The following is a 10536-nucleotide window of genomic DNA, read 5'->3' as shown; positions in this document are numbered from 1 at the left end:
AGGTGGCCAAAGTATTGGAGCTTCAGCATCAGCCCTTCCAATGAATATTCAGGACTGATTTCCTTGAGGATTGATGGGTTTGATCTCCTTTAAGTCCAAGGGACTCTCAAGTCTTCTCCAGCACCACAGTTAAAAGCACTGACTCTTTGGCACTCAGCCTTCTTTATGGTCCAACTCCCACATCCATACATGACTACTGGAAAAACCATCGCTTTGACTCTACAGCATTTCTCTTACTTATGAATGGCTGCACCAAGTCTTAACTGTGGCCCATGGGATCTGTAGTTGCAGCATGTGGCAGAGTTCCCTAACCAGGGATGGACCCCAAGCCCCTTGCATTGGGAACGTGGAGTCTTAGCCACTGGACCACAGGGAATTCTTTCACTTTTAAAAACGAGACAGGTGAGCCCAGAGCGCTGCTGTCCCAGAGCAGAGTATGCCACATATATGTACACACATGTGCACATTATCACACATGGCAAACATGTTTTGTCCCCCCCACCCCCCCCCACCCACCACACACATGCTCACATCAAATGGAGACAGAGTGAGACATGAGCATACACGCAGCCACAATTGAGTGTGCTGAGACACAGTCATTCCACCAGAGGCAGCACTGGGTGGGGGGCGGGTGAGGGGGGGACCTCCCCCTCCCATTATACCTCCAAAGACACGTCTGTCATTTTGGTACTTTCTCACAATCAGCCCCCAGCCCCCACCCCTCCCCCCAGGGATCTGCTGCCCACTCTGCAAAACAGGTCTGAACATTCAGTGTCACTGCCAAGGCTCAGAGAGGATGGCCTTTGTGAGGTCACACAGCAGTAAGACTCTACCCAGACCCCACTCCCTACCCAGAACCCAGTTCTCTCGCCTCCCTTGACCCTCCAGGCCCATGTGTCTCCAGGGCACAGAGGACCATAGGGCATGGAGTGCCTACGGTTGGCTGGGCCGTCTGAGCCCCTCCGAACCTGTGCAGGGCCAGCTGGAACACGACATTGTCCAGGACGAGCTGCCCTGCTTCTCGGCTCCCCTGACCAAGAATCCCCTCTGTGAGGGCCTTGCCCTGGGCACCTGATACTGATGCTTCTGGGATGGTGACCTGCTTCACTGGGTGAGTGAGATCTCTGCACCTTTTAACCCAATCTCAGCGTGCTTCTTTGCTTGTTAAGAAGCTGCTGGATCTAGCCCACACTTAACAGACAGGACAGACACACGACGGTGAACCAGTGGCTATGTCAGGAGGGGGACACCCTTGTGCTTCCAGTCCCAACGATGAAGGCAGCATAGGCCAGGGAGACAGGCAGCTGCAGTGTCCACGGGGTGGGCACCTCCAGGTGACGAAGACCTGGTTTTGTACCTGACTCACGTGAAGGCTTTGAAGATATTCTTGGTGAAGCCGCCTGGATGGTGCTCACAGCCCCTCTGCCCTCAGTCCCTTTCAACAGTGACCCAGTTTTGCCTCATCCTCCCCAGGAAGCACCATCCTTCCTGGTGAAATTTTCAAAGAGGCGGTAACTAACCATACACTGTGTTTGATACACTTGCAACTGGGACTTAAAAAGGAGCGGAGCCCAGCTGAGGCACCAGAGCTGGTGGGCGACAGGACTAAGGTCTAACACAGCTTCCCAGTGCCCCACAGGTGACGCCCAAGAAAACCCTGAGCCTTTCCCAGGACAATCAATCTGGAAGACCAGTGGCCCCCTTAATGGTCTGCAGCAGGCCCTTCACCAGCCCTCCTGTACCTTGGTGACTGTAGCCAATCACCACTGCAACCCAAGGCTGACATGTGCCCACACACTGGAGAGGCAGCCAAAGGACTTTCAGAAAGAAAACGCCACAAAGTTTTGCGTTAAGACTTTGTGGAGCTAAGATTGTTTTGGTTACTACTGTGTTCCTGGGACACAGTGCGTGCTCAATGCCTGAGTGCCTGTTCTCCATCCTGAAAACTCCCTGCATTATCACTTTCTAACTTCTCCACCCAGCACCTGCTTGTCATCAGCTTCTACGGTCCCCAGGACGGTCAACGCCAGGCTGGCTGTGTTTGTCAGCTCACTCCTTGTCCTCTGCTCTGGTTCTAAGCCACTGAGGCAGCAAAAAAGACACTGGTAAATTCCTAGAACTGGGCACAAACCACTGTGGGTTGAGGTGGAGATTGGAGAAGGGAGGTCATAGCTTCTCACTGATCCTCTTTACATCTGGATCTTCTATGAAGCAAAGACCTTATTTTTCCTAACACCCTGAAAGCACACAAGAACAATAGCAAGTGCAACTACCTATGTAAGACCTAAACAAACGAGGACCGTCAGCTCTTTGGCATAGGTGTCCCTTAGTCTGCTCTTTGGCTCAAAAATCCCTGGTGGCTCAGGGAGTAAAGAGTCCGCCTGCAAAGGAGATCCTAGATCAGGAAGATCCCCTGGAGAAGGGAATGGCTATCCATCCCGGTATTCTTGCCCGGAGAATCCCATGGACAGAGGAGCCTGGCGGGATACAGCTCATGGGGTTACGAGTTGGACATGACTGAGCGACTTACAACTTAAAAGGGTACAAAAAAACCAAAAGCCTAAATAATCTAAAATGACTATAGTTTCTCTGAAATTCAATCAACTAGAAATTAGGGTAAATCTCAAATCTTTTTAAATAGCCTGTAACTTAAAATAATCAAGGGAAAAACAAAATAAACTAAACTTTATAACCACCACCAAACCAATGCTGCTGCTGCTGCTAAGTCACTTCAGTCGTCTCCGACTCTCCGCAACACCATGGACTGTAGCCTACCAGGCTCCTCCATCCATGGGATTTTCCAAGCAAGAGTACTGGAGCGGGGTGCCATTGCCTTCTCTGAAACCAATGCTAGCCTCCTACAATTTATAATCACCGGAGCAACCTTTACAGGTACGGGCAATGTCACCAGTGCACCCACTATGGTTATCTGTCCCTAAAACCCACAGTTCTGCCCAAGTGGACACTAACCATAGCAAGCCCCTGGCCCTGCACCCCTGGCGGCCTCTGCACCTTCCACTCTGTGAGCACTGTAGCCAGTCACCTGACCTGGGGGAGCTTCCCAACTTCTCACCAGGATCCCAACACAAAGCAAATGGAACCATGGCTTGGGCCATCCAGAGACAGCACCCCATGAGCCCTCTTTCATGGGTGGATCATGAGGCTCCAATCCCCAGGCCTCCACACCAGCTGTCTCTTGATGGGTCGTGAATTTTCAATATACTGAGTGTACACGTTAAATCAGCACCTTATAAACTGTCACCTTTAGATGTGAAAATAATATTTTAATAGTAATAGGAACACACAGCACCTCCTGGGCTGGAGGGTCCAACAAGAACACTAAGCACAAGCCCCCCAGGTACCAAAGCTGCTTCCCTCACAGCTCTGTTGCGACAAAGGTCAGACACACCCCAGGTCTCCCTCAAGGAGGGCCCCTCCGAGGCCCTGGCTCCTTACACAACGAAGGTCACATGGACACTGCAGGTTTATCATAAGCTGCCAATAGCACTTTATTTTTTCTTTTCAACATCCTGTTCTGCGGCTTCCTTGGCCCTTTTTGCCCGGATGCCGAAGAGCCGGGCGTTGGCACGGGCCATGCGGAGACTGGCAAAAGCCTTAAAGTTCTTCTCCTCCTCTGTGATGACTCTGGCTTTCTCCTTCTTATAGACCTAGAAGGGAGCCCAGCCAACTGTCAGCAAACTGAGAGGCCTTGGGGGGGAATCCGCCCACCAGAGTAAAGCTAACTGGAGGACACCAAGAGATTAGGACAGTGCCTCCTTAGGTCAAAGTAACCTCAAACTCAGAACCTAGTGCCCAAATCATGTGAAGGGTGGGTAGGGCCTGGATACAAGGTGGGTGTAGGGGTTCAGGCCCACCCCACCTCCCACTCCCAGGAGCCTCAAGGGCCTTGTCAATTGCTGGTCAGGCTATAGGATCACCAAACATGCATGGAGAGCTGCCTCTGGCCTGGGCTTCCCAAACATCAAGGAGTGGAAAGGACCCTACATAGAGGGTAACAAGTGAGGGCGACTAAGCTTTCTTCAAGGAGCCCATCTGTTTGGATGCAGCTGACTCTCCTCAGGGCAGGTCGGTCTTTCACAAACCAGTAAATCTCAACATGGGCCCCGGCTGCCTCACAGAATCCCTCCAACCCAACCCCAGATCCATTCTCCCAACACGCCCACTTACGTTCCGTATGGGCATAACAGGTCCAGTCAGCTGAGTGGCCAGTTTGAGCTCTTCAGCCTGTTTGTCAATGATAAAGGAGTCAGGTGACTTTAGCTCATTTCCCAAGGAGCCCCAAACTTGTCACCCGAGTGCCTGTGGATTCCTGCCCGATCGAGTCAAGGGGGGCAGGGTCAGATGAGTCACCCATGCCTGAACCAGGGATGCAGGGAGAATGACTGCCAGCAACCCATGTAGATGGGCACTGCTGATCTCATGCAGAGTACATCATGAGAAACGCCGGACTGGAAGAAACACAAGTGGAATCCAGATTGCCGGAAGAAATATCAATAACCTCGGATATGCAGATGACACCACCCTTATGGCAGAAAGTGAAGAGGAACTAAAAAGCGTCTTGATGAAAGTGAAAGAGGAGAGTGAAAGAGTTGGCTTAAAGCTCACCATTCAGAAAACAAAGATCATGGCATCTGGTCCCATCACTTCATGGGAAATAGATGGGGAAACAGTGTTAGACTTTATTTTGGGGGGGCTCCAAAATCACTGCAGATGGTGACTGCAGCCATGAAATTAAAAGACGCTTACTCCTTGGAAGAAAAGTTATGACCCACCTAGATAGTATATTCAAAAGCAGAGACATTACTTTGTCGACTAAGCTCCGTCTAATCAAGGCTATGGTTTTTCCTGTGGTCATGTATGGATGTGAGAGTTGGACTGTGAAGAAGGCAGAGTGCTGAAGAATTGATGCTTTTGAACTGTGGTGTTGGAGAAGATTCTTGAGAGTCCCCTGGACTGCAAGGAGATCCAACCAGTCCATCCTAAAAGAGATCAGCCCTGGCATTTCTTTGGAAGGAATGATGCTAAAGCTGTACTGTGGCCACCTCATGAGAAGAGCTGACTCACTGGAAAAGACTCTGATGCTGGGAGGGATTGGGGTCAGGAGGAGAAGGGGACGACAGAGGACGATGGCTGGATGGCATCACTGACTCGATGGACATGAGTTTGAGTGAACTCCGGGAGTTGGTGATGGACAGGGAGGCCTGGCGTGCTGCGATTCATGGGGTCGCAAAGAATCCGACAGGACTGAGTGACTGAACTGAACTGATCTCATGCAAAGATTACTAACACGCAGTACACTTTCAATTTTAACAAAGCTGACTCCAAGTCCTGCCCTTAGTGAATCCTGGCATTTCAGGCAATTAGTTTGAGGCTCCTCAGAGGCTTTCTCCCACATTATCTATCTTCTCTCTACTACGCGTTGCAACCCTGCTTTAGATAGGAAGCTGCAGACAGGTGCTTTGTCCTTGCAGCCCAGCTAGACCCACAGTGAGACCTCCACACCCTCACCCCGCTGGGCGCTGTGGGAGCCGGGTACTCACAGAGCTGTCTCCCTTCTTGGGGGCCGAGGGCTTCCTGGGGAACAGGATAAGTTTGGAGCGGTACTCCTTGAGCCGCTGCACGTTGGCTTGCAGGGACTCCGTGCACTTGTTCCGCCGCCTCGGGTCCACCGAGATCCCAATGGTCCGGGCCACCTTCTTGTGGATTCCGGCCACCTGCCCCGACAGAAACAGCTAAAGCCCCGAAAACTCCCTGCCCCCCACCCCCTACACCAGGAGGGCCCAGCCGTCAGATGGAAAAGGGTTCAAATGCACTTTCATCATGGCAGTGCAGCGATTCCGGAGAAATGTCATCACTTGGCTGTGTGCCACGAGGGACCACCAGTGGGTCTCAGGACACGGGCTCGCGACACTCACCCTAAGCTCCTCCAGGCTGAAGCCCCTGCCGGCACGAACCTTCGTGTGGTACCTGACCGTCGGGCATCTCACCACCGGCCGGAGAGGACCGGACGCGGGGCGCGGGGCAATGCGGCGCGCCTTGGCCTGCCGGGCCTTGCGTCTGCGCAGAGAGAAGCCGAGCGGGGATCACTGTCCGCCCTCCCGCAGCGGGCCGGACGCGCGGAGGACAGGAAAGGACAGGACGGGACGGGACGGAACGGGCGCGCTCGCTCCCGGACGCTCACCTACGGATCTTGCGAGCCGGCTGGTTAAACCACGTGGCCACGCGCCGCTGCCAGTCCTTGTGAAAGTGGGGCTTCAGGATCATGCCATTCCGGCTAGGCGCCATGGCTGCGGCCGGAAGGCCTGGGGAGCGGGTAACACGGGGAGCGAGTTAGGTGCGGGCGCCGAGTCCCGTCGGCGAGCGCACAGAGCACGGGCCAAGGCCCGACGCCGCCGGCGACAGGTGGACCCCGGTGACGGCGGATGGAGCCAGATGGGCTCGGATAACATCGATGGCACTGAGCTCCTGTATACTCACCTCCTCCGAGGGCTCACGGCCGGGAAAGAAGGAAGTGCCCCAGAGCACCCTGGGATGGTAGTGATCCTGGCCAATCAGAAGCGTCAGAGCGTTGTGACCAATCAGAGCCAGGGCCACAGAGTGACGTCCATGCTTTCCCGGCAGTCCTCGCGGCGCGGGGAGATATGGCTCCGCGTTGCCAGGGTTCTAGTCGTTCATGCTGCGAGAACGGCGGCTGTCTGCGTCTGGCGAATCTCTGGTCTGCCTGCCTGCTAGTGTGCCACTGGAGGCCTCTCCCTCCGCGTCCCAGGCTGTAATGCCGGACGCCGCGTGGAGCCGGCTCACCCTCTCTGTGGGCGGAGCGCGCACTTAGGAGCGGGCTTCCAGAGCGCCCCGAGCGTGTCGCCCGGAGCCTAGGCGCGCAGAGGTCTGTGGTCGGGCCGCTGGTGGCGAGTAGCCCGCAGATTGTGGAACTAGAAGCCGTGGCCGGCCGCGGGTGGCCGGCGCTCCGCTGTGCGCACTGCCTTCCACGCAGATGAGCGTCGTAAAATCACCAAGTAGCCAGGCAAGCGTCCGCCCCCTGGACCCTGGCGCCTTCCTGTTCCCGGGTCAGCCTGGGACGACGCCAACACATCTGCCATCTGTAAGCCTTTGCGCCCAGCAATCGCCTTCCTTTCTACCCTCACGCCAATCGCCAAGATTCCTCTCGCGAAATCTGATCGCCATTAGGAATTTCATGACGCAAAATGAGAAATTCGGAGCCATGTATCCTGCACCGAGTAAACAGTAGCTGATATTGATGCTGATAGAAGGAAATGGCAACCCACTCCAGTGTTGTTGCCTGGAGAATCCCAGGGACGGCGGAGCCTGGTGGGCTGCCGTCTATGGGGTCACACAGAGTCGGACACGACTGAAGTGACTTAGCAGTAGCAGCAGCTTTGTGCCCTCTTGAGACACCCTTGGGTACTAGAAAAATCAGGTTGGGGCTAAGTGAGGAATTACAAGGTTACGGTAAGGTAGATAGAACATGTTAAGGGTAGAGGAGGCGTGTAACACAAGTGCCAAGGCTGTGGGAAACGTTGGAGCCCTGACACCTAGTAGGTGTGTGCTCAGCTCTGAAGCAAATAAACCCTGAATATTCATTGGAAGGACTGATGCTGAAGCTGAAGCTTCAATACTTTGACCACCTGATGTGAAAAGCCGACTCATTGGAGAAGACCCTGATGCTGGGAAAGATTGAGGGCAGGAGGAGAAGGGGGGCAACAGGATCAGATGGCTGGATGGCATCACCGATTCAATGGACACGAGTTTGAGCAAACTCCGGGAGATAGTGAAAGACAGGGAAGCCTGGCGAGCTGCAGTCCATGGGGTGGCAAAGAGTTGGAGGCAACTGAGCGACTGAACAACAGCAGCAGCTGTGAAGCAAGGGTAGTACCAGCCTTGCTTTGCTGACAGTTGTTAGCAAATGCAAGAAAGCTCTTCTCAGTAACCTTGGAAGTGGTGCTTATTTCTGAAGATAGGGTCATGTTTAAAATCTCTAGCCTTTCATAGGCACAGACAGCTAAACTGGAAGGTCAGTGATCCAGAGGAAAGTGTCTGAAGTCAGCTAGTATACTAGTAGAATCTTTGTACTAGATTTGAGATTTGGGGTATGTGATTGGTGTGAAATGGGAGAAGCTGCTGGGAGCCCTGTTAGGCCTCAGAACAAAGCTCAGTGCCCAGCTCTTGGTAAGTCAAGGTCACACCACTTTGTTTCCAGGTGACAGGGTAGGAGCCAGGGTGGGGAAGGCAGTGCAGGAGAGAAGGAAGGGAGAGAACAAGGGATTATCCACCTCACAAACTGCTTTGTCCATTGAAGCTGAACCCACACTCCATTCTGGAAGCAGAGGGTTTGTGTAGGAGATGTTTGCTGAAGAAATGCTTGCGTTGGCCTGGGGTTTATTTCTTATGACACAGTCCAATGTTAGCGCTCACCTTCCATGTCTTTTTTTTTAGCTAAACATTTCTTTATTGTTTTACTTTATTTTTGACTGTGTTAGGTCTTTGTGGCTGCACAAAGGCTTTCTCTAGTTGCAGTGCTCCAACTCTAGGTGCCCAGGGATCAAACCAGGGTCCTCTGTGTTGGCAGGTGGATTCTTAACCTCTGGAGCATCAGGCAGTACCCCGTGTCTTTGAGACACTTTTCAGTGATCCTGCCATGGATCCTTCTCATTGAGAACACAGTCCCCATCCTCTTCTCCTTCTGGACAGACTCACAGACTCGTGCAGCTCGTCTGCTCATAGTCAGGGTGCTGCCGGGGTACTGGGGGAAGATTTGAAGTCTGGAGTTAATGGTGAGAAGGTGAATCTGTAGCTTGAGGACCTCAGTCTGCTGCACGCAGTCCAACACATTTTTTCGACACCTGAATAGTTCACACTTGCGTCCTTAGGGAACATGCAGAAAAGCAAGTCCTGAGGCTCTCATGTGACTGCTGAGAGCCTGCTGAGCTTCCCAGTTGGGAAGACTGAAGAAGTGAGCAGGAGTCCTTCTGATGCAAACACTTGTTTGCTCAAGGTTGTGAAAGTCTTCAGCTACAGGACAAGCCCCTCCCCGCTTGACACAGAACTCCACAGCACAACTCTGCAAAGGGGCTTTTGTCCCAGTCTGGGGCCTGCAAGCGCCACTGAAAGGACTGGCCAGTGGCCCTGGACTAAGTGCTCACTGGGCACAAGGTTTCTGGAGGGATGGGGTACACACGGGCTTCCCAGAATTTCCTTGTAATTGTGCTTCAGTTACTCACAGAGGGGTCTGCTTCCCCCACACGTTCACCTGACTGGCCCCCTCCAGCTGTTGCTTCAGAGTCGACCTCAAAGAAAACACTACCTCCTGAAGCCCTTTGACACACAGTCTTGATTTTTTTAGTTTTTTATTTATTTTTGGCTGCACTGGGTCTTCATTGCTGCATGCAGGCTTTCTCTAGATGCAGTGAGCAGGGACTGCTCTTCATTGCAGTGCACAGGCTTCGCCTTGCAGTGGCTTCCCTTGTGGAGCACTGACTCTAGGCTGTGCGGGCTCAGTAGTTGCGGCTCCTGGGCTCGAGCACAGGCTGTTGTGGCACACGTGTAGCTGCTCTGTGGCATGTGCTGTCCTGGATCAGGGATCAAACCTTTGTCCCCTGCATGGGCAGGTAGATTCCTAATCACAGGGCCACCAGGAAGGTCCCACAGTCTTGATTTTAAAAGTTAATCTCAAGGAAATCCCTGGGGATCCAGTGATTAGGATTCTGTGCTTTCACTGTCGAGGGCCTGGCTGGGTTCAGTCCCTAGTTGGGGAATTAAGATCCCACAAGCTGTGGGGTGCGGCCAAAATAATAACGATGTGTGTGTGCCAAGTCGCTCAGTCATGTCTGACTCTTTGTGACCTTGTGGACTGTAGTCCACCAGGCTCACCTGTCCATGGGATTCTCCAGCCAAGAATACTGGAGTGAGTTGCTCTATCCTCCTCCAGGGGATCTTCCCAACCCAGGAATCAAACCCACGTCTCCCGAATTGGCAGGCATATTCTTTACCACTAGCGCCATCTGGGGAGCCCAACAATAATGATAATTAATTTAAAACATTAATCTCAAAGCAGCAATGTGTTTTTATTGTTTCGACACAAAGGCATGTTCCTATAGCACTTTGCAGAAACTAGCACACTAACAGTGTCCTCAATATGAACCATTGGTTGAATTAGGAAAAGCAGGAGCCTAATAACTCAGTAGGGACAGGTTGATGTTGGTGCTTCACAGAACTCAACCATCCGGCCTCTCAACTCTCCAGTCAGTTCAGTTGCTCAGTCGTGTCTGACCCTGCCGCTCCGTGGATTGCAGCACCCCAGGCTTCCCTGTCCATCACCAATTCCCAGAGCTTACTCAAACTCCTGTCCATTCAGTTGGTGATGCCATTCAACCATCTCATCTATCATCCCCTTCTCCTCCCTTCCGTCTTTCCCAGCATCAGGGTCTTTTCCAGTGAGTCAGCTCTCCGTATCAGGTGTCCAAAGTACTGGAGCTTCAGCTTCAGCATCAGTCCTTCCAA

At 52.9% G+C, this 10536-nt stretch overlaps 1 protein-coding gene across 1 annotated transcript; it reads right to left on the bottom strand.

The window, feature by feature from the left end:
- Positions 3264 to 6613, bottom strand: RPL13 (ribosomal protein L13). Its single transcript, XM_018061891.1, has 6 exons — positions 6499 to 6613; positions 6203 to 6323; positions 5937 to 6078; positions 5562 to 5735; positions 4189 to 4245; positions 3264 to 3668 (listed from the first exon to the last, which is right to left on the bottom strand). The coding sequence occupies exons 2-6, from the start codon at positions 6304 to 6306 to the stop codon at positions 3510 to 3512; spliced, it is 636 nt and encodes a 211-aa protein (XP_017917380.1). The 5' UTR covers positions 6307 to 6323; positions 6499 to 6613; the 3' UTR covers positions 3264 to 3509.

This window comes from Capra hircus, chromosome 18 (genome assembly GCF_001704415.2).
Source record: "Capra hircus breed San Clemente chromosome 18, ASM170441v1, whole genome shotgun sequence".
Classification (NCBI taxonomy): Eukaryota; Metazoa; Chordata; class Mammalia; order Artiodactyla; family Bovidae; genus Capra; species Capra hircus.
This window is presented reverse-complemented; position numbering and strand designations above follow the sequence as displayed.

Bases quoted from the DNA above. Each gene is read 5' to 3' on its own strand.
- RPL13 (XM_018061891.1), bottom strand. From the start codon at position 6,306: ATGGCGCCTAGCCGGAATGGCATGATCCTGAAGCCCCACTTTCACAAG. The intron at 6,079-6,202 runs GTGAGCGTCCGG...CTCTCTGCGCAG, and splicing joins CCGGCTCGCAAGATCCGTAG to ACGCAAGGCCCGGCAGGCCA. The intron at 3,669-4,188 runs GTAAGTGGGCGT...GCTCCCTTCTAG, and splicing joins CTGTTATGCCCATACGGAAC to GTCTATAAGAAGGAGAAAGC.